General features: G+C 46.0%; 1 protein-coding gene across 1 annotated transcript; it reads right to left on the bottom strand.

The window, feature by feature from the left end:
* Positions 1–769: 769 nt before the first annotated feature.
* LOC140076164 (uncharacterized) lies at positions 770–23,921 on the bottom strand. The gene is made up of 6 exons (XM_072122674.1): positions 23,743–23,921; positions 4,650–4,727; positions 3,417–3,448; positions 2,237–2,408; positions 1,007–1,153; positions 770–908 (listed from the first exon to the last, which is right to left on the bottom strand). The coding sequence occupies exons 1-6, from the start codon at positions 23,784–23,786 to the stop codon at positions 770–772; spliced, it is 612 nt and encodes a 203-aa protein (XP_071978775.1). The 5' UTR covers positions 23,787–23,921.
* Positions 23,922–24,227: the final 306 nt, after the last annotated feature.

Genomic DNA, 24,227 nt, shown 5'->3' with positions numbered 1-24,227 from the left:
AGTGGGGCTGTTACAATAGATTTGTGGAGAGGTGCGTTACAAGGACTTTTGGTAAGGCTCCAATGGAGCCCTTGTGCTTGATTTGCATACATTGGGGCACATTTACTTACCCGGTCCTGTCGCGATCCCCGATCCGGACGGTCTGACGAAGATGAAGTCCAGCGCGATTCACCAACATCGTGCGCCCAGAGATCCTGCATCCATCACTTCCCCGCTCAGGTCCGCAGGAGTTCACCTTCTTCTTCCCAGGGCATGTGATTACCTGTTTTACTACACCACACAGGAAGAGAGCTGACACCTCCTGTATTCTGCACACTAGGGATTACTGGTGTTTTGTTTTTTTGTTTTTTAACTCTCACGTTTATACATTTCTTTCATTTTTTCAAATCTGAAAAACTTTACATATTTTTTTTTTTTTTTTGTAATTCACGTCATTGATGCTTTGCCTCAAATATCCTCGGTGTTCCCTTTGTCAGTTTGCTCCAAATACAGTATTAACCTACCTTCCTCCAGCTCATCCACGATCGGATTATGTTATAGTTTCTAAATTACTGCAGACAGTAGATCCCTTTAACGCGGAATGAAATCCCAGTGTATCCACATTCAGTTTTATTTGTGATTTGCAAAACAAACTCTTCTGCCCCAAACTTCCGGGTCCCTTCCTCATCCCATTGCCCCGCTATGGCGGCTGCAGGAGACGTCACGGGAAATTTACATATCCCGAAAAAAATATACTTGGCAGCTGAAGAAAGTGAACAACTTATTTAAGTCACCAGGAAATCCTATTAAAATGATGAATGCGGCTGTGAGCCTCCTTGTCTTCCTCTTGTTTGGCAAAGACACAAAACCCAGCAGGGCGTTCTCCGAAAACAGGCTTTAACCGCTGCGCCGAATCCGCAATGTGAATCCTGCAAAGACGCCTTCAATGTTTAACATGTATTAAAAGGCGGCGGGAAACAAGGAGGAATAATCTCCTGCGCGTCTCCAGCTTCTCCCACTTTATGACCTTGTGGAGTGATAATCCGTCGTCTTCCCTGCGTGATTTACTAAGTAGCGCCTCTTCATTTGCTTATTTTCCTCACGATTTATAAAGACGCTCAGAGGGGCGGCCGTCAAGTGAGGCTGAGCTAAAAAATCCTCAAGACGGAGCGCCCTGCTTAAGACAGCCGCGTAATTATGATGAATTTAATAGCGCGGGATGTGCGGTATTATTCACGTAGGTGCGACGCGGAAGCTACAAGGGCATTCTGGGAAGTATAGAAACATTGATGCTTTTACCTTCTGGAAATACAATAGAAATTTTTCTTCTAAAATGAAAACTATTTATTGTATTAATAAATTAGTTGTTAGATAATATATTAAGTATTAATGTATTACATTACAATATATTTTATGATCAATTTATTATATTATATTTTCTTAGTATTTACATTTAAATACAGTGAATTTTTACTTTTGCAGAAGGAAATGTTTGATGTAGGATTCATGGACAAGATTCTCTTTCTTCACTCTCTTGCAGCTCTTTCTCCCCTCTCACAGCATGACTCCCAGACACATAGGGGCAGATTTACTTACCCGGTCCATTCGCGATCCAGCGGCGCGTTCTCTGCGCTGGATCCGGGTTCCTGCTGGGATTCACTGAGGTAGTTCCTCTGATGTCCACCAGGTGTCGCTGCTGCACTGAAGAGCATCGGAATGTACTGGAGTTCACCGAGCCATCGTTGGTGAAGGTAAATGAGTGTCCCGCGACACTTTTTTTTTTAAATGCGGTGTTTTTTTCCGAATCGGTCGGGTTTTCATTCGGCCACCCCCCCCCCCAATTTCCGTCGCGTGCATGCTGTCGCCGATGCGCCACAATCCGATCACGTGCGCCAAAAACCTGGGGCAATTCAGGAAAAATCAGCGCAAAGCGGAAACAGTGGCTGAGTGGGTAGCCCTTCTGCCTTGCAGCGCTGGGGTCCTGGGTTTTAATCCACCCAGGTCAACATCTGGAAGAGTTTGCATGTTCTCTCCGTGTTTGTGTGGGTTTTCTCCGGGTCCACCGGTTTCCTCCCACACTCCAAAACAGACTGGGAGGTAGTAAACTTGAACACAAATTTCCCAATAAGGCACTTTAAAACAGACCCGTAATATTAAACAGAATTATAAACTCTAACAAACATCCCCACCAAATAAAAGGCAATGAGGCTTCCTGTTGGGTGTAAAAAGGTCACAGCTATTTATTTAACAATTTAACAAAACTCCAAAATTAAACGGCACTATTATGATGTTCATTCTTGGTGCCAAAACCGCAGCTGCCCGAAGCGGTTTGCTCGGCCGGACTCCCGGCCAACACTGCGACTTCCGGGCAAATCTCGTTCCAAATCTCAAATCTCCACCAATCTCTTCCATTTTACAGCCAGCTGTGACTTCGCAGTATGGAATACAAAAGAGAGACATCAAAAAACACCAAACAGTAACAGTAGGGAGGGAGGGAGGGAGGGACAGCTTCACCGGTGGCGCGGGCAAGAGGAAGCAGCACGCCCAGACGCCAGCTTATAAACCCAAGGGGAGGGGAAACAACTGAGCACTACACCCCTTAAAGTGCAAACACCACAACAAAACACTTGAGTGCAACTCCTGGACACCCCCAGTCAGAGGGCACCCTCCATATTCAGTGGGGGGTACCCTGCATTCTGGTAGGTTGTTTAGATTGTGAGCCCCATGGGGGACAGGGTAAGATTTGGCAAGCTTTGTGCAGCGCAGCATAATCTGTGTGCGCTATATACATAAAGAATTATTATTATTATAATGTTACAAACATTAGTAGGATAAATCTCTATCTTTGTGTATGTGACTACCCTGCAACAATGGGGCTCATTTACTAAGGCTTTGAAACGCGCACTTTTGTTGGGTTTCCCGACAATTTCCGATTTGCACTGAATTTCCCCGGGATTTTGGCGCACGCGATCGGATTTTGGCGCAATATTTCAGCGCCGGCTTTCATGCAACAGAAATCGGGGGCGTGGCCGTCGGACAAGATCAGCACTTACATGCAACAGGAAGAAGAAGGTGAACTCTGGTGGAACTCGGCGCAGCAGCGACACCTACTGGATATCGGGCGCACGACCTTAGAGAATCCCGACAGAACCCCAATCCTCGTCGGACAACGCGCCGTGGGATTGCGGCTGGATCGGGTAAGTAAATGTGCCCCAATGTATCTTACAGGTGTCTAAGTGCTGCCCCCAGTGGTTATTTTGTGATTTGCATCCAGTCTGCGTAGGAAAGAATCTCAATTAATTAGTTTACTGAGAAATGACGGCCCTTAGCTTAATTGTGTGTGGACACATCTATATCAATTTGTTATCGAATACAAGGAACCCCCAGTGATGCCTGGCAGAGGCGCCATGGAGAGAGCGAGCGCTGCTGTGACTCACAATGATGTGTCAGATTCCTGAGCGACGTCAATCTAGAATGTAAAAAATACATCTGTTCTAAAAATACTTCTTCCTTCTATTATTCAGGCAGTATAAGTATATATATATATATATATATATATATATTTATATATATATATCAATCAGGTCCCTTATAGACTGGAGGATCGGGAGATGTGTCATATCTATTACAGGAGAAGGTTCCTGAAGATCCATCAGAATCACCTACCTGATGCCTCATTTCACTACAAGATCAAGATCCACACTAAGTGCTGCCCCTTCTCTAGCTAGCCATGCTCCTTACCCACTATGCCATGCCCTGTGCCCACTAAGTGCTGCCCCTTCTCTAGCTAGCCATGCTCTTTACCCACTATGCCATGCCCTATGCCCACTAACTGATGCCCCTTCTCTAGCTAGCCATGCTCCTTACCCACTATGCCATGCCCTGTGCCCACTAACTGATGCCCCTTCTCTAGCTAGTCATGCTCCTTACCCACTATGCCATGCCCTATGCCCACTAACTGATGCCCCTTCTCTAGCTAGCCATGCTCCTTACCCACTATGCCATGCCCTGTGCCCACTAACTGATGCCCCTTCTCTAGCTAGTCATGCTCCTTACCCACTATGCCATGCCCTGTGCCCACTAACTGATGCCCCTTCTCTAGCTAGTCATGCTCCTTACCCACTATGCCATGCCCTGTGCCCACTAACTGATGCCCCTTCTCTAGCTAGCCATGCTCCTTACCCACTATGCCATGCCCTGTGCCGACTAACTGATGCCCCTTCTCTAGCTAGTCATGCTCCTTACCCACTATGCCATGCTCTATGCCCACTAAGTGCTGCCCCTTCTCTAGCTAGCCATGCTCTTTACTCACTATGCCATGCCCTATGCGGACTAACTTCTGCCTTTTCTCTAGCTAGTCATGCTCCTTACTCACTATGCCATGCCATATGCCCAGTAAGAAATGCCCTTCTCTAGCTAGCCATGCTTTTTACTCACTATGCCATGCGTCCTATGCCCACTAAGTGCTGTCCCTTCTCTAGGTAGACATACCCTATGCCCACAAAGTCATGCCCCTTCTGTAGTTGGGCATGCTCCTTTCTCACTATGCCGTGTGTCCTATGCCCACTAAGTCATGCTCCTTCTGTAACCAGCCATGTTCATTCCTTACCCACTATGCCATGCCCTATGCCCCCTTCTGCAGCTAGCTTTACCCACTAGGCCATGCTTACCCATGTTCCCTTTCCACAGAGACAAGTAGACATACAAGGCGATGATAATGTGGAGGACGGGGAGCGGATATCCGGAATCTGTAGGAGAACAAAAAGTATCCACTCAAGGAAAGGTAAAAACTTCTTCTCGCTCCCAATCCCCCCTCCCCCGCAGATCAGACATAACCGGATTTGCATGATCTTTCGGATGTAATCCTCTTACGTTACACACACTTGTCATTTTCCAAACTATTAATCATTTTAGAATCACAAGTGGAAATGTTGTATCGCAGATTTTTCCAGGCACTTTTAACATTAATCCAAAATTATTATTATTATTTTTTCGGTAGAAACAAAATCATTTTTGTGAAAGGTGGTGGACCCTGCGCCACATGCGGCGTTACTGCTGCTAAGTGAAAGTCATCCCCATGAGTCCGGTGACTGTCCTGACGGCTGCTGGGACAAGGAGATGGGAGATGTTCACCCGATATAAGCTATAGGCTCACCGTCGGAGGAACGCGCCACTGGATCACGAATGGACCGGGTAAGTAAATCTGCCCCGGTCCATTCGCGATCCAGCGCGCTTTCTCTGCGGTGGATTCGGGTCTTTCGGCGATTCACTAAGGCAGTTCCTCCTAGGTGTCGCTGCTGCGCTGAAGTCCGCCAAGGTCCACCGGAGTTCACGAGCCTATACTTGGTGAAGGTAAGGGCGTCTCCAGCGTGCATGCCGGCACCGATTCGCCACAATCCGATCGCGTGTGCCATAAACCCGGGGCAATTCAGGAAAAATTGGCGCAAATCTGAAATATTCGGGTAACACGTCGGGAAAACGTGAATCGGCCCTTAGTAAATGACCCCCAATGTCTTACTTACATAGTCACAGTCCTTACCCTCAGTACCCAATAGTAACATTGTTTGCACCAGCAGCCAGTAGTCACAGTGCTTGCCTACAGTAGCCAATAGTCAACATGCCTAATCGCCAGTAGTTAAAGTGCTTGCCCCCAGTACCCAGTAGTCACAATTCTTGCCCCAATAGCCAAAGTAACAATCTCCGCCCCAATAGTTACAGTGCTTGAACAAAGTATCCATTAGTAATAGTGTCTTCTTCAAGCAGCCAGTAGTCACAGTGCTCCCAGAAGTGACTGTCCATGCTCCGAGTAGTCACAGTGCTTGCTCCCAGTAGTCACAGTACCTGCTCCCAGTCGTTACAGTGCTTGTTCCCAGTAGTCACATTGCTTGGTCCCAGTCGTCACAGTACTTGCTTCCAGTAGTCACAGTGCCTGCTCCCAGTAGTGACTGTCCATTCCCCCAGTAGTCACAGCACTTACTCCCAGTAATCACAGAACCTGCTCTCAGTAGTCATAGTGCATGCTCACAGCAGTCAGGTTGCCTGCTCCTAGTAGTCACCGTACCTGCTCCCAGTAGTCACAGTGCTTGCTCCCCGTAGTCACAGTGCCTGTTTCCTGTAGTCACAGTGCTTGCTCCCAGTAGTCATAATGCTTGCTCCCAGTAGTGAGTGTCCGTGCTCCCAGAAGTCACAGTGCTTGCTCCCAGTAGTCACATTGCCTGCTCCCAGTTGTCACAGTGCTTTCTCCCAGTAGTGACTGGCCATGCTTCCAGGAGTCACGGTGCTTGCTCCCAGTAGTCACATTGCCTGCTCCCAGTAGTCACGGTGCTTGCTCCCAGTAGTGACTGGCCATGCTTCCAGGAGTCACGGTGCTTGCTTCCAGTAGTCACAGTGCTTGCTCCGAGTAGTGACTTTCCATGCTCCCAGTAGTCACAGTGCTTGCTCCCAGTTGTCACAGTGCTTTCTCCGAGTAGTGACTGGCCATGCTACCAGGAGTCACGGTGCTTGCTCCCAGTAGTCACATTGCCTGCTCCCAGTAGTCACGGTGCTTGCTCCCAGTAGTGACTGGCCATGCTTCCAGGAGTCACGGTGCTTGCTCCGAGTAGTGACTTTCCATGCTCCCAGTAGTCACAGTGCTTGCTCCCAGTCAGATACTGGGACAAATATCCCAGTAACCAGGGAGCTAGAAGAAAAACTGACCCTAAATCTAAGTAGCAGCCCCCGCAGCATCTCCAGGTGGTGAAAGGTCCTCTTTAAGGGCAACTTCTCATTTTCTTAAATTTCCTGCTTGGAGCTAGATCTCACAGTAACATAAATATGTATAATAATTCCACCTGTTATAGTTTCCAGTAAATAGCCGCAAGCCCACCAGGGACAATAGTAATTACACATTGATCTTCTAATATTTCATTTCATGGACTGAACTTCTGCAAAGGTGGAGATTTCCTTTCATTATCGTGCGAGTCGCCTCTGTGACAATGGGAGGACGAGGTATTAATAATGTATGGACTGTACATCGCAGCGACTAATTACGCCCATCTCATGACAAGCAAAGTACAGCTGCTCCACTTCATGTTTACATCTGCGGGATCAAGGAGCCGGAGATGAGAGGGAGACACAATTATTTTTATATATAATATTTTGCATCGGGAGCCTTTCATGTCTCAAAATCTCATGTAATGATGAGTTCAGGTAATTATTGTGAATATTTAAAGACATAGAACGAGCCGCGATCTCACCCTAAAGATGGAGGAACAGAGAGGGAACAGATCTCAGAGCCCGGAGCTTTCCAATAGATCCAAAATCTCATAGGTCATTGTAGATCTCATGTCATCAAACTAAACCTAATGGCAAAGGCAATCAGATAACAGATCAGAGGGTGTCACATTCACATTCCAATATGTCCATTTATTGGGCTCGGTGTACATGCATGTCATTAATTATCTAGTACCTACCCTAATTATGTAGTGATCTCCCCCTAGTGGTGGTGTGTAATCTGTATGTAGTGAGCTCCCCCTAGTGGTGGTGTATAATCTGTATGTAGTGAGCTCCCCCTAGTGGTGGTGTATAATCTGTATGTAGTGAGCTCCCCCTAGTGCTGGTGTATAATCTGTATGTAGTGATCTATTCCTAGTGGTGGTGTATAATCTGTATGTAGTGATCTCCTCCTAGTGGCGGTGTATAATCTGTATGTAGTGATCTCCTCCTAGTGGTGGTGTATAATCTGTATGTAGTGATCTCCTCCTAGTGGTGGTGTATAATCTGTATGTAGTGATCTCCCCTAGTGGTGGTGTATAATCTGTATGTAGTGATCTCCCCCTAGTGGTGGTGTATAATCTGTATGTAGTGATCTCCTCCTAGTGGCGGTGTATAATCTGTATGTAGTGATCTCCTCCTAGTGGTGGTGTATAATCTGTATGTAGTGATCTCCTCCTAGTGGTGGTGTATAATCTGTATGTAGTGATCTCCCCCTAGTGGTGGTGTATAATCTGTATGTAGTGAGCTCCCCCTAGTGGTGGTGTATAATCTGTATGTAGTGAGCTCCCCCTAGTGGTGGTGTATAATCTGTATGTAGTGATCTCCCCCTAGTGGTCGTGTATAATCTGTATGTAGTGATCTCCTAGTGGTGGTGTATAATCTGTATGTAGTGATCTCCTCCTAGTGGCGGTGTATAATCTGTATGTAGTGATCTATTCCTAGTGGTGGTGTATAATCTGTATGTAGTGAGCTCCCCCTAGTGGTGGTGTATAATCTGTATGTAGTGAGCTCCCCCTAGTGGTGGTGTATAATCTGTATGTAGTGAGCTCCCCCTAGTGCTGGTGTATAATCTGTATGTAGTGATCTATTCCTAGTGGTGGTGTATAATCTGTATGTAGTGATCTCCTCCTAGTGGCGGTGTATAATCTGTATGTAGTGATCTCCTCCTAGTGGTGGTGTATAATCTGTATGTAGTGAGCTCCCCCTAGTGGTGGTGTATAATCTGTATGTAGTGATCTCCTCCTAGTGGTGGTGTATAATCTGTATGTAGTGATCTCCTCCTAGTGGCGGTGTATAATCTGTATGTAGTGATCTCCTCCTAGTGGCGGTGTATAATCTGTATGTAGTGATCTATTCCTAGTGGTGGTGTATAATCTGTATGTAGTGAGCTCCCCCTAGTGGTGGTGTATAATCTGTATGTAGTGAGCTCCTCCTAGTGGTGGTGTATAATCTGTATGTAGTGATCTCCCCCTAGTGGTGGTGTATAATCTGTATGTAGTGATCTATTCCTAGTGGTGGTGTATAATCTGTATGTAGTGAGCTCCCCCTAGTGGTGGTGTATAATCTGTATGTAGTGAGCTCCTCCTAGTGGTGGTGTATAATCTGTATGTAGTGAGCTCCCCCTAGTGCTGGTGTATAATCTGTATGTAGTGATCTATTCCTAGTGGTGGTGTATAATCTGTATGTAGTGATCTCCTCCTAGTGGCGGTGTATAATCTGTATGTAGTGATCTCCTCCTAGTGGTGGTGTATAATCTGTATGTAGTGAGCTCCCCCTAGTGGTGGTGTATAATCTGTATGTAGTGATCTCCTCCTAGTGGTGGTGTATAATCTGTATGTAGTGATCTCCTCCTAGTGGTGGTGTATAATCTGTATGTAGTGATCTCCTCCTAGTGGCGGTGTATAATCTGTATGTAGTGATCTATTTCTAGTGGTGGTGTATAATCTGTATGTAGTGAGCTCCCCCTAGTGGTGGTGTATAATCTGTATGTAGTGAGCTCCCCCTAGTGGTGGTGTATAATCTGTATGTAGTGAGCTCCCCCTAGTGGTGGTGTATAATCTGTATGTAGTGATCTCCCCCTAGTGGTGGTGTATAATCTGTATGTAGTGATCTCCCCCTAGTGGTGGTGTATAATCTGTATGTAGTGATCTCCCCCTAGTGGTAGTGTATAATCTGTATGTAGTGAGCTCCCCCTAGTGGTGGTGTATAATGTGTATGTAGTGAGCTCCCCCTAGTGGTGGTGTATAATGTGTATGTAGTGAGCTCCGCCTAGTGGTGGTGTATAGTCTGTATGTAGTGAGCTCCTCCTAGTGGTGGTGTATAATCTGTATGTAATGAGCTCCTCCTAGTAGTGATGTATAATCTGTATGTAGTGATCTCCCCTAGTGGTGGTGTATAATCTGTATGTAGTGATCTCCCCCTAGTGGTGGTGTATAATCTGTATGTAGTGATCTCCCCCTAGTGGTAGTGTATAATCTGTATGTAGTGATCTCCTCCTAGTGGTGGTGTATAATCTGTATGTAGTGATCTCCCCTAGTGGTGGTGTATAATCTGTATGTAGTGATCTCCCCCTAGTGGTGGTGTATAATATGTATGTAGTGATCTCCCCCTAGTGGTGGTGTATAATCTGTATGTAGTGATCTCCCCCTAGTGGTAGTGTATAATCTGTATGTAGTGAGCTCCCCCTAGTGGTGGTGTATAGTCTGTATGTAGTGAGCTCCTCCTAGTGGTGGTGTATAATCTGTATGTAATGAGCTCCTCCTAGTGGTGGTGTATAATCTGTATGTAGTGATCTCCCCCTAGTGGTGGTGTATAATCTGTATGTAGTGAGCTCCCCCTAGTGGTGGTGTATAATCTGTATGTAGTGAGCTCCCCCTAGTGGTGGTGTATAATCTGTATGTAGTGAGCTCCCCCTAGTGGTGGTGTATAATCTGTATGTAGTGAGCTCCTCCTAGTGGTGGTGTATAATCTCTATGTAGTGATCTCCTCCTAGTGGTGGTGTATAATCTGTATGTAGTGAGTTCCCCCTAGTGGTGGTGTATAATCTGTATGTAGTGATCTCCTCCTAGTGGTGGTGTATAATCTGTATTTAGTGATCTCCCCTAGTGGTGGTGTATAATCTGTATGTAGTGATCTCCCCTAGTGGTGGTGTATAATCTGTATGTAGTGATCTCCTCCTAGTGGCGGTGTATAATCTGTATGTAGTGATCTATTCCTAGTGGTGGTGTATAGTCTGTATGTAGTGAGCTCCCCCTAGTGGTGGTGTATAATCTGTATGTAGTAATCTCCTCCTAGTGGTGATGTATAATCTGTATGTAGTGAGCTCCCCCTAGTGGTGGTGTATAATCTGTATGTAGTGATCTCCTCCTAGTCGTGGTGTATAATCTGTATGTAGTGATCTCCTCCTAGTGGTGGTGTATAATCTGTATGTAGTGATCTCCCCCTAGTGGTGGTGTATAATCTGTATGTAGTGATCTCCCCCTAGAGGTGGTGTATAATCTGTATGTAGTGATCTCCCCCTAGTGGTAGTGTATAATCTGTATGTAGTGAGCTCCCCCTAGTGGTGGTGTATAATCTGTATGTAGTGAGCTCCCCCTAGTGGTGGTGTATAATGTGTATGTAGTGAGCTCCCCCTAGTGGTGGTGTATAGTCTGTATGTAGTGAGCTCCTCCTAGTGGTGGTGTATAATCTGTATGTAATGAGCTCCTCCTAGTGGTGGTGTATAATCTGTATGTAGTGATCTCAACCTAGTGGTGGTGTATAATCTGTATGTAGTGATCTATTCCTAGTGGTGGTGTATAATCTGTATGTAGTGAGCTCCCCCTAGTGGTGGTGTATAATCTGTATGTAGTGAGCTCCCCCTAGTGGTGGTGTATAATCTGTATGTAGTGAGCTCTCCCTAGTGCTGGTGTATAATCTGTATGTAGTGATCTATTCCTAGTGGTGGTGTATAATCTGTATGTAGTGATCTCCTCCTAGTGGCGGTGTATAATCTGTATGTAGTGATCTCCTCCTAGTGGTGGTGTATAATCTGTATGTAGTGATCTCCTCCTAGTGGTGGTGTATAATCTGTATGTAGTGATCTCCCCTAGTGGTGGTGTATAATCTGTATGTAGTGATCTCCCCCTAGTGGTGGTGTATAATCTGTATGTAGTGATCTCCTCCTAGTGGCGGTGTATAATCTGTATGTAGTGATCTCCTCCTAGTGGTGGTGTATAATCTGTATGTAGTGATCTCCCCTAGTGGTGGTGTATAATCTGTATGTAGTGATCTCCCACTCGTGGTGGTGTATAAACTGTATGTAGTGAGCTCCCCCTAGTGGTGGTGTATAATCTGTATGTAGTGAGCTCCCCCTAGTGGTGGTGTATAATCTGTATGTAGTGAGCTCCCCCTAGTGCTGGTGTATAATCTGTATGTAGTGAGCTCCCCCTAGTGGTGGTGTATAATCTGTATGTAGTGAGCTCCTCCTAATGGTTGTGTATAATCTGTAGGTAGTGATCTCCTCCTAGTGGTGGTGTATAATCTGTATTTAGTGATCTCCTCCTAGTGGTGGTGTATAATCTGTATGTAGTGATCTCCCCCTAGTGGTCGTGTATAATCTGTATGTAGTGATCTCCCCCTAGTGGTGGTGTATAATCTGTATGTAGCGAGCTCTCCCTAGTGGTGGTGTATATTCTGTATGTAGTGAGCATCCCCTAGTGTTGGTGTATAATCTGTATGTAGTGAGCTCCTCCTAGTGGTGGTGTATAATCTGTATGTAGTGATCTCCTCCTAGTGGTGGTGTATAATCTGTATGTAGTGAGCTCCTCCTAGTGGTGGTGTATAATCTGTATGTAGTGATCTCCTCCTAGTGGTGGTGTATAATCTGTATGTAGTGACCTCCCCCTAGTGGTGGTGTATAATCTGTATGTAGTGAGCTCCCCCTAGTGGTGGTGTATAATCTGTATGTAGTGGTGAGCTCCCCCTAGTGGTGGTGTATAATCTGTATGTAGTGAGCTCCTCCTAGTGATGGTGTATAATCTGTATGTAGTGATCTCCTCCTAGTGGTGGTGTATAGTCTGTATGTAGTGAGCTCCCCCTAGTGGTGGTGTATAATCTGTATGTAGTAATCTCCTCCTAGTGGTGATGTATAATCTGTATGTAGTGAGCTCCCCCTAGTGGTGGTGTATAATCTGTATGTAGTGATCTCCTCCTAGTCGTGGTGTATAATCTGTATGTAGTGATCTCCTCCTAGTGGTGGTGTATAATCTGTATGTAGTGATCTCCCCCTAGTGGTGGTGTATAATCTGTATGTAGTGATCTCCCCCTAGTGGTGGTGTATAATCTGTATGTAGTGATCTCCCCCTAGTGGTAGTGTATAATCTGTATGTAGTGAGCTCCCCCTAGTGGTGGTGTATAATCTGTATGTAGTGAGCTCCCCCTAGTGGTGGTGTATAATGTGTATGTAGTGAGCTCCCCCTAGTGGTGGTGTATAGTCTGTATGTAGTGAGCTCCTCCTAGTGGTGGTGTATAATCTGTATGTAATGAGCTCCTCCTAGTGGTGGTGTATAATCTGTATGTAGTGATCTCCCCCTAGTGGTGGTGTATAATCTGTATGTAGTGATCTCCCCCTAGTGGTGGTGTATAATCTGTATGTAGTGATCTCCCCCTAGTGGTAGTGTATAATCTGTATGTAGTGAGCTCCCCCTAGTGGTGGTGTATAGTCTGTATGTAGTGAGCTCCCCCTAGTGGTGGTGTATAATGTGTATGTAGTGAGCTCCCCCTAGTGGTGGTGTATAGTCTGTATGTAGTGAGCTCCACCTAGTGGTGGTGTATAATCTGTATGTAATGAGCTCCTCCTATTGGTGACTGTGTATAATCTGTATGTAGTGAGCTCCTCCTAGTGGTGGTGTATAATCTGTATGTAGTGATCTCCCCCTTGTGGTGGTGTATAATCTGTATGTAGTGATCTCCCCCTAGTGGTGGTGTATAATCTGTATGTAGTGATCTCCCCCTAGTGGTAGTGTATAGTCTGTATGTAGTGAGCTCCCCCTAGTGGTAGTGTATAGTCTGTATGTAGTGAGCTCCCCCTAGTGGTGGTGTATAATGTGTATGTAGTGAGCTCCCCCTAGTGGTGGTGTATAGTCTGTATGTAGTGAGCTCCTCCTAGTGGTGGTGTATAATCTGTATGTAATGAGCTCCTCCTATTGGTGACTGTGTATAATCTGTATGTAGTGAGCTCCCCCTAGTGGTGGTGTATAATGTGTATGTAGTGATCTCCCCCTAGTGGTGGTGTATAATCTGTATGTAGTGAGCTCCTCCTAGTGGTGGTGTATAATCTGTATGTAGTGAGCTCCTCCTAGTGGTGGTGTATAGTCTGTATGTAGTGAGCTCCCCCTAGTGGTGGTGTATAATATGTATGTAGTGAGCTCCCTCTAGTGGTGGTGTATAATCTGTATGTAGTGATCTCCTCCTAGTGGTGGTGTATAATCTGTATGTAATGAGCTCCTCCTATTGGTGACTGTGTATAATCTATATGTGAGAAGTTCCTACCAGCACCTGCGGACTCTCAATTGCTTATCAATGAGAAGACCCCAGGGCTGACAGAATGCCCCTTGTATTTTACAACTACATTTATTTTTATCAGGATAATCAGTTCTGGTTGATAATAACTCAGTTTTCAGAATTGAGAATTAAAATTTAATCTGCGTAGAGGATTGAGGTTTCAGATCTGAGATTCAATGACCTGGTTAACAAGAGAAACATCTCACGCACAGCAACAATAGGCATAGACAGACTCAACTCTTATTCCGGCCAATAGACTAATCCGGATTATAACAGAAGCAAGAAGAGATTTGTCCTAGAGGGAAGAAAATCTCAGATTTCCATTTAGTTTAATGTTTTTCTTTGTATTCAATAAATATTGAATATAGAATTATAAATGATTGGAAGGTACAATGAAGGATATATTCTAGATAGATAGATATATAGATAGATGGATCGGTAGAAAAGGAAAAGACAGCTCTCCAAATCTAATCTTTCATTCCCATATGTAGCTAATATATAAATATGAGATAGATAGATGATAGAAGATAGATAGACAGACAGATAGATAGATACAAATTGGAAAAAGCGAGCAGCACTCCAAAGGTAGAATTCAAAAGTTGGTGATTAGAGATGAGCAAACATGCTCGTCCGAGCTTGATGCTCGGTCGAGCATTAGGGTACTCGAAACTGCTCGTTGCTCGGACGAATACTTCGCCCGCTCGAGAAAATGGCAGCTCCCGCCGTTTTGCTTTTTGGCGGCCAGAAACAGAGCCAATCACAAGCCAGGAGACTCTGCACTCCACCCAGCATGACGTGGTACCCTTACACGTCGATAGCAGTGGTTGGCTGGCCAGATCAGGTGACCCTGGGATAGACTAGCCGCTGCCCGCGCTGCTCGGATCATTCTGTGTCTGGATGCCGCTAGGGAGAGAGCTGCTGCTGGTCAGGGAAAGCGTTAGGGTGTTCTAATAGCTTACTGTTAGGCAGGAGTGATTCTCAAAGAACCCAACAGCCCTTCTTAGGGCTACAATAACGTTCTACTTTTTTTATTTTAATTTGCATCTAGTACCATTTTGTGAGGAATTAGCAGGGGGACTTGCTACCGTTGTGTTTAGCTCTTAGTGGCACACATATCGATAGCAAAGACCGAAGTGGGAAAATTTAGTAGGGGTTGGATTTCAATTAGGCACTAACTCAGTGTCATCTCATCTGGCATAGTAGTGTGCTTTGATACTTGGCTAGAAAATAGCCATAGGAGAATACAAACAGCTTACTTACGCCTACAGTAGCGTTCTATATATTTGATTTCTGGTTGATCTGCTGGTGGCTGTACTTTCTGCAGTGCATGTACTAGCCAATTCTGAGCAATTTGTAGTGAGACTTGCGACCGCTGTGTTCTGCGCTTAGTGACGCACATATCCATAGCAAAGACCGAAGTGGGAAAATTTAGTAGGGGTTGGATTTCAATTAGGCACTAACTCAGTGTCATCTCATCTGGCATAGTAGTGTGCTTTGATACTTGGCTAGAAAATAGCCATAGGAGAATACAAACAGCTTACTTACGCCTACAGTAGCGTTCTATATATTTGATTTCTGGTTGATCTGCTGGTGGCTGTAGTTTCTGCAGTGCATGTACTTGCCAATTCTGAGCAATTTGTAGTGAGACTTGCGACCGCTGTGTTCTGCGCTTAGTGACGCACATATCCATAGCAAAGACCGAAGTGGGAAAATTTAGTAGGGGTTGGATTCCAATTAGGCACTAACTCAGTGTCATCTCATCTGGCATAGTAGTGTGCTTTGATACTTGGCTAGAAAATAGCCATAGCAATAGGATAGCATTGTTTGGTTTTAAAAACTCAAAAAAAAAACAAAAAACACAAAAAAAAACAAAAAACACAAAAAAACCCCAAAAAAAGTTAAAAAAAAAAAAAAGTTATAACTCTCATTTTAAAAATGTTTAACCCGAGGGCTAGGGGTAGAGGACGAGGGCGGGGACGTGGGCGTCCAACTACTGCAGGGGTCAGAGGCCGTGGTCCTGGGCGGGGTGAGACACCACCTGCTGATGAGGGAGCAGGGGAACGCCGCAGAGCTACACTCCCTAGGTTCATGTCTGAAGTTACTGGGACTCGTGGTAGAGCACTGTTGAGGCCAGAACAGTGCGAACAGGTGATGTCGTGGATTGCTGACAATGCTTCGAGCAATTTGTCCACCACCAGTCAGTCTTCCACGCAGTCCACCCATGTCACCGAAATCGCCACTCCTCCAGCTCCTGCACCTCAGCCTCCTCCCCCCCAGTCTGCCCCCTCCCAGGAAAATTTGGCATTTGAACCGGCATACTCTGAGGAACTGTTTTCTGGACCCTTCCCACAGTCACAAACCACTTGTCCGGTTGCTGCTGAGCAATTTTCCGATGCCCAGGTTTTCCACCAGTCACAGTCTGTGGGTGATGATGACCTTCTTGACGTAGTGGAAGTGTGTAAAGAGGTGTCCGACGATGAGGAGACACGGTTGTCAGACAGTGGGGAAGTTGTTGTCAGGGCAGGAAGTCCGAGGGGGGAGCAGACTGAGGGCTCGGAGGATGATGAGGTGACAGACCCAAGCTGGGTTGAGAGGCCGGGTGAACACAGTGCTTCTGAGACGGAGAAGAGTCCTCGACCAGAACAGGTTGGAAGAGGCAGTGGTGGGGCCAGACGGAGAGGCAGGGCCAGAGCTGGTGCATCAGCGCCAAATGTGTCAACTAGTGAAGCTCCCGTGGCGAGGGCTCTTGCGGCGAGGGCTAGATCTTCAGAAGTCTGGAGGTTCTTTAAGGAAACACCGGATGACCGACGGACTGTGGTGTGCAACATTTGCCAAACCAGGCTCAGCAGGGGTTCCACCACTACTAGCTTAACTACCACCAGTATGCGCAGGCATATGAATGCTAAACACCCCACTCAGTGGCAACAAGCCCGTTCACCTCCGGCCGTGCACACCACTGCTCCTTCCCCTGTGTCAGCTGCTAGTCAGCCCCCTGCCCAGGACCCTGCCACAAAAACCCCATCGTCGCCTCCACGATCCTCCACAGCATCCACCAGCGTTCAGCTCTCCATACCCCAGACGCTGGAGCGGAAACGCAAATATAGTGCAACCCACCCGCACGCCCAAGCCCTTAATGTGCACATCTCCAGATTGCTTAGCCTGGAGATGCTGCCCTATAGGCTAGTAGAGACCGAGGCCTTTCGCAACCTCATGGCGGCGGCCGCCCCTCGGTATTCGGTCCCCAGCCGCCACTACTTTTCCCGATGTGCCGTCCCAGCCCTGCACCAGCACGTGTCAGACAACATCATCCGTGCCCTGACCAACGCCGTTTCTGACAAGGTCCACCTGACCACGGACACGTGGACGAGTGCTGCCGGGCAGGGCCACTATATATCGCTGACGGCACATTGGGTTAACTTGGTGGAGGCTGGGACCGAGTCTGACCCTGGGGCTGCTCATATACTGCCGACGCCGAGGATTGCGGGGCCTACCTCGGTCCAGGTGTTTCAGGCCTACTATGCCTCCTCCTCCTCCCACCCCTCCTCCACCTCCTCCTCCGAACTACCATCCGTGGGCACGGCGCCATCAGTCGGTAGCTCTAGGCACAGCAGCAGTGCCGTCGCTAAGCGACAGCAGGCGGTGCTCAAACTGCTGAGCCTAGGCGACAAAAGGCACACCGCCCAAGAGCTATTACAGGGCATCACGGCGCAGACTGATCTGTGGCTGGCACCGCTGAACCTCAAGCCGGGAATGGTTGTGTGTGACAACGGCCGTAACCTGGTGGCGGCTCTGCAACTCGGCAGACTGACACATGTGCCATGCCTGGCCCATGTGTTAAATCTGATAGTTCAGCGTTTCCTCAAGACATACCCCAATCTGTCTGATTTGCTCACGAAGGTGCGCCGCATCTGTGCGCATTTCAGGAAGTCCAGCCCAGATGCTGCCACTCTCAGGGCAGCGCAGCGCCGCCTCCAACTGCCCGCTCACCGACTGTTGTGCGACGTGCCCACGAGGTGGAATTCAACACTGACCATGTTATCCAGAGTTTACCAGCAGCGCAGAGCGATTGTAGACTGCCAGATGTCAACTTCCACCAGAACTGGTAGTCAGGTCAGTCAGCTTCCTCAAGTCTACAATGAGGAGTGGACGTGGATGTCTGATATCTGTCAGGTGCTGAGTAACTTTGAGGAGTCAACACAGATGGTCAGTGGCGATGCCGCCATCATCAGCCTCACCATCCCGCTGCTTGGCCTGTTGAAAAACTCTCTGGTCAGCATGAAGTCGGAAGCTTTGCGCTCGTCACAAGAGACAGGGGAAGAATATTCCCTTGTTGATAGCCAAAGCACCCTCAGGTCTGTTTCTCAGCGCATATCGGAGGAGGTGGAGGTGGAGGAGGATGAGGAGGAAGAGGAGGAGAATGTTGGCGAGACACAAGAGGGGACCATTGTTGAGTCCTTTACTGTTCAGCGTGTATGGGCAGAAGAAGAGGAGTTGGAGGAGTTGGAGGAGGAGGAAATGGACAGTCAGGCCAGTGAGGGGAGTGAATTCTTACGCGTTGGTACTCTGGCGCATATGGCAGATTTCATGCTAGGCTGCCTATCCCGTGACCCTCGCGTTCAAAGAATTTATTCCAGCACCGATTACTGGGTGTTCACTCTCCTGGACCCACGGTACAAGCAAAATCTTTCCACTCTCATCCCTGCAGAGGAAAGGAGTGTGAGAATGCATGAATACCAGCAGGCCCTGGTGCACAAGCTGAAACAGTATTTCCCTTCTGACAGCGCTAGCGGCAGAGTGCGTAGTTCTGCGGGACAAGTAGCGAGGGAGAGTAGGCGAGCAGGCAGCTTGTCCAGCACTGGCAAGGGTACGCTTTACAAGGCTTTTGCCAGCTTTATGTCACCCCAGCAAGACACTGTCACCTGTCCCCAGTCTCTGCAGAGTAGGGCTGATCTTTACAGAAAGATGGTGAGGGAGTACGTAGCTGACCATACCATCGTCCTAAATGATCACACAGCTCCCTACAACTACTGGGTTTCAAAGCTGGACATGTGGCACGAACTGGCGCTGTACGCCTTGGAGGTTCTTGCCTGCCCTGCCGCTAGCGTCTTGTCCGAGCGGGTTTTCAGTGCAGCTGGTGGCATCATCACCGATAAGCGTACACGCCTGTCGACTGACAGCGCTGACAGGCTGACGCTTATTAAAATGAATAAAGGCTGGATTTCTCAGAATTTCCAATCTCCACCAGGTGAAGGAAGCTCAACCTGAATATTTGATCCACTCCTCCTCCTCCTCATTTTCCTCCTTCTCCTCCTCTTTGTACAGTAAAGCAGAGGAAAATGGCTATTTTTTGACAGGGCCCACTGGCTCTTGCTATAGTACTTCATGCATTTAATTTTTCTGGAGGGCCACCTACCCGGTCCTCTGTTTGAAACAATTTTTGTGAGTGCCACATACAGGCACTCAATCTATTCCATTTTACTGCAGGGCCACCTACCTGCTCCTCTGGTTTGAAACATTTTTGGGACTGCCACATACAGGCACTCAATCTATTCCATTTTACTGGAGGGCCACCTACCTGCTCCTCTGGTTTGAAAAATTTTTGGGACTGCCACATACAGGCACTCAATCTATTCCATTTTACTGCAGGGCCACCTACCTGCTCCTCTGGTTTGAAACATTTTTGGGACTGCCACATACAGGCACTCAATCTATTCCATTTTACTGGAGGGCCACCTACCTGCTCCTCTGGTTTGAAACATTTTTGGGACTGCCACATACAGGCACTCAATCTATTCCATTTTACTGCAGGGCCACCTACCTGCTCCTCTGGTTTGAAACATTTTTGGGACTGCCACATACAGGCACTCAATCTATTCCATTTTACTGGAGGGCCACCTACCTGCTCCTCTGGTTTGAAAAATTTTTGGGACTGCCACATACAGGCACTCAATCTATTCCATTTTTCTGGAGGGCCACCTACCCGGTCCTCTGTTTTAAAAAATTTTTGGGACTGCCACATACAGGCACTCAATCTATTCCATTTTACTGGAGGGCCACCTACCTGCTCCTCTGGTTTGAAAAATTTTTGGGACTGCCACATACAGGCACTCAATCTATTCTATTTTACTGGAGGGCCACCTACCTGCTCCTCTGGTTTGAAAAATGTTTGGGACTGCCACATACAGGCACTATCCAAATTAAATTGTCTCCATAGCAGCCTCCACACGTTGTCTCCATTGCTACCTCCAAAAGTCGTCCATATAGCTGCCTCCATACATCGTCCCTTGTGTCAGGCAGAAATTTGGGTTGTTTTCATGGATTCCACATCAAAGTTGTTAACTTTGTCGCCACCCTGCTGTGTTATCCACAAAATATACTGGCAAACTTTTACCATTTAGGGATATTATTTCAGCGCTTCTTGCGCATCTGTTTACATTCCCCTCACCCGCCATATCCCAAACTTATAAGAACGCTACTACACTTAACTTGGTGCAGGCTGGGACCGAGTCTGACCCTGGGGCTGGTCATATACTGCCGACGCAGAGAATTGCGGGGCCTACCTCGGTCCAGGTCTCAAAGGCCTACTATACCTCCTCCCACCCCTCCTCCACCTCCTCCTCCTCCGAATTACCATCCGTGGGCATGGCGCCATCAGTCGGTAGCTCTAGGCACAGCAGCAGTGCCGTCGCTAAGCGACAGCAGGCGGTGCTGAAACTGCTGAGCCTAGGCGATAAAAGGCACACCGCCCAAGAGCTATTACAGGGCATTCCACATCAAAGTTGTTAACTTTGTCGCCACCCTGCTGTGTAATCCACAAAATATACTTGCAAACTTTTACCATTTAGGGATATTATTTCAGCGCTTCTTGCGCATCTGTTTACATTCCCCTCACCCGGCATATCCTAAACTTATAAGAACGCTACTACACTTGATCTTATACAAAAGGTTCTTAGAAGTGCTGTTTGGGGAGTAGCCTAGAGACAGGGGCTTGGATTGGCGAAAGCTCGCCTGGCAGCGGAGCGCCAGCTCCATGCCAAGATCCAACTAACATAGTTGCAGCACCTTTAATCTACTACTAGTTCACTGCCTCCATAATAATAATAATAATAATCTTTATTTATATAGCGTCATCATATTCTGTAGCGCTTTACAAATCATAGGAAACAAATACAAATGTAATGTAACAGAGCACAACATTTGTATGGAACAACAGGAGTGAGGTCCCTGCTCGCCAGAGCTTACGGTTTATGAAGATGATGGGGTAACACGAGGTAAAAGAATATTTAATGGTCAAGCCATTCTTCTTAGGGAATAGAAAAAAATATAATAAATGGAATTGCTGTCGCTTGAACCACTCAGCCGTCATCTTATATACCAGGTCCAGGGTGAATGGGACTGCAGAGAAGTCTGGTGCCTGTTGGTTGCTGGATAACAGATGGGAGGACGACACAGGACGGGTTAGTAGAAGAGTTAAAACTTCATGCAGTTAATGAGTGTTATAGGCTTGCCTAAAGAAATGGGTTTTAAGAGCACGTTTGAAACTTTGGAGGTTAGGTATTAGTCTGATAGTCCAGGGCAGAGCATTCCATAGAATTGGTGCAGCTCTAGAGAAGTCTTGGAGACGCGAGTGGGAGGTCCGCACTAGGGTAGAGGTTAATCTAAGATCACTGGCGGATCTAAGAGCACGGGTTGGGCGATAGACTGAGATAAGAGAGGAGAGGTAGGGGGGTGCAGCATTATACAGAGCTTTATGGATGAGGGTTATTATTATTTTAAACTGTATTCGAAAGGAGACTGGCAGCCAGTGCAGCGACTGGCATGAACTGTAAGCATACATGGTCCCCTTATCAAACGAGCTGTGTCAGGCAGAATTTTGGGTTGTTTTCATGGCTTCCATGTTAACTTTGTCGCCACCCTGCTGTGTAATCCACAAAATATACTGGCAAACTTTTATCATGTACCGATATTATTTGAGCGCTTCTTGCTCACCTCCTTTGGTTCCTCTCTGACACCCATTGGTTTGAAGCCTGAGTCCATTTAGGGTATGTCGCCATGCCACTCTCTAGCCTGCCGCTGCTGCCGCTGCCTCTGCATGCCGTCCCCTATAGTGTCAGGGTCAATTATTGGATGTTTTAGATGCTATCTAGCTTCATTCTGTCACTCTGTCATGGCCATGCTGTTGCCCATACTTTTGGCATAATGGTGCGATTAGGCAGCCTCAGAGGCATCCATGCATGCTGCCCCTGCTGTTTCCTGTCCATTTCCGTGGTGTTTCCATCCTTTTCTGAGGTTCCCAGGTGTTTGGCCAAGCTTCCCTGTGCAGAGCCTTGGTCCCCTTGAAAAATGCTCGAGTCTCCCATTGACTTCAATGGGGCTCGTTATTCGAGACGAGCACTCGAGCATCGGGAAAAGTTCGTCTCGAATAACGAGTACCCGAGCATTTTAGTGTTCGCTCATCTCTATTGGTGATCTTTATTGAGGCAAGTGGCAACGTTTCGGTGTTGGACACCTTTTTCAAGGTGTTGGCTTGAAAAAGGTGTCCAACACGAAACTTTGCCACTTGCCTCAATAAAGATCACCAACTTTTGAATTCTACCTTTGGAGTGCTGCTCGCTTTTTCCAATTTGTATCTGCGTAAGGACCAAGCCAGGACCTCTGCAGGCTCTGCCCCCCCTCCTTAGGGGTTCCACAAAGCTGTGCGGACTTGAACTCTACTCTTTGTAGATAGATAGATATGAGATAGATAGATAGATAGATAGATAGATAGATAGATATGAGATAGATAGATAGATAGATATGAGATAGATAGATAGATAGATAGATAGATAGATAGATAGATGATAGATAGATAGATAGATAGATAGACAGATATGAGATAGATAGATAGATAGATAGATAGATAGATAGATAGATAGATAGACAGATATGAGATAGATAGATAGATAGATAGATAGATAGATGATAGATAGATAGATCGATAGATAGATAGATAGATAGATAGATAGATAGGAGATCGATAGATATGAGATAGATAGATATGAGATAGATATGAGATAGATAGATAGATAGATAGATAGATAGATAGATAGATAGATAGATAGATAGAAGATAGATAGAAGATAGATAGATAGGAGATCGATAGATAGATAGATAGATAGATAGATAGATAGATAGATAGATATGACAAAGATAGATATGAGATAGATATGAGATAGATAAATAGATAGATAGATATGAGATAGATAGATAGATAGATAGATATGAGATAGATAGATAGATAGATAGATAGAAAGATAGATAGATAGATAGATAGATAGATAGATAGATAGATAGATAGATAGATATGAGATAGATAGATAATAGATAGATATGAGATAGATAGATAATAGATAGATAGATAGATAGATAGATAGGAGATAGATAGATAGATAGATAGATAGATAGATATGAGATAGATAGATAGATAGATAGATAGATAGATAGATAGATAGATAGATAGATAGATAGATAGGAGATAGATAGATATGAGATAGATAGATAGATAGATAGATAGATAGATAGATAGATACGAGATAGATATGAGATAGATAGATAGATAGATAGATAGATAGATAGATATGAGATAAATAGATAGATAGATAGATAGATAGATATGAGATAGATAGATAGATAGATAGATAGATAGATAGATAGGAGATAGATAGACAGATAGATGATCCTGTGACTCTCTCCTGTGTTTGTGCACTGGATATATTAATAGCTAATATAATACAGCGGAGCCGCAGACATCACACAAAAGAAGGCAAAGCGAGAAGATAAAAGTCATTTCAGATTAGAAAATAGGTTATGAATATTTCATTATTTAGGAATATTTATAATGACTTATCAAACCGCGAGGAGCCGGGCGGAATATTCCACTGCCCTAATCCCCTGCGTTACTAGGATGTAGCTGTGATGTGCACTCACCTGCGATAGTCTGCAGCTGCAGGCTTGGGGGTCAGTCGCCACATGTCCCATTACCAGCAGAGCTATCACCTTCCTATATAAAAATCCAAAACCTTTGTCCTTATGACAAAACTCCCTGTCACCATAAGATCATTTTCCCTCTTTACAGTCGATCAGATATGTTCTTTCATCTCTTTGGATGTGTTGTGACCGTTTGCTTTGATGTATAATGACCCGGTGATAAGTCACAGCAGATGACAGGAAGTATTGTCATGGGGATGTAAGAAAATACGGTTCAGCTATTTGTGTTTTATTATTAATCTTCTGGTTATGTTTCTTTCTACTTACATGTTCCATGTATTATGTATGACGCGGGGGGCCCATGCGCAGGGAGGGGGGCTACATGTGACCACCCGGGGGCGAGCTCGGGGCCACAATTTATGAATGTATCTGTAACATTGTGTATAAAAGAGACATGAAATGTTATAACAAAGCGGAATGTTTGG

This window comes from Engystomops pustulosus, chromosome 8 (genome assembly GCF_040894005.1).
Source record: "Engystomops pustulosus chromosome 8, aEngPut4.maternal, whole genome shotgun sequence".
Lineage (NCBI taxonomy): Eukaryota > Metazoa > Chordata > Amphibia > Anura > Leptodactylidae > Engystomops > Engystomops pustulosus.
Note: the sequence above shows the minus strand (reverse complement) of the source record. Positions and strands in the feature narration are given on the sequence as shown.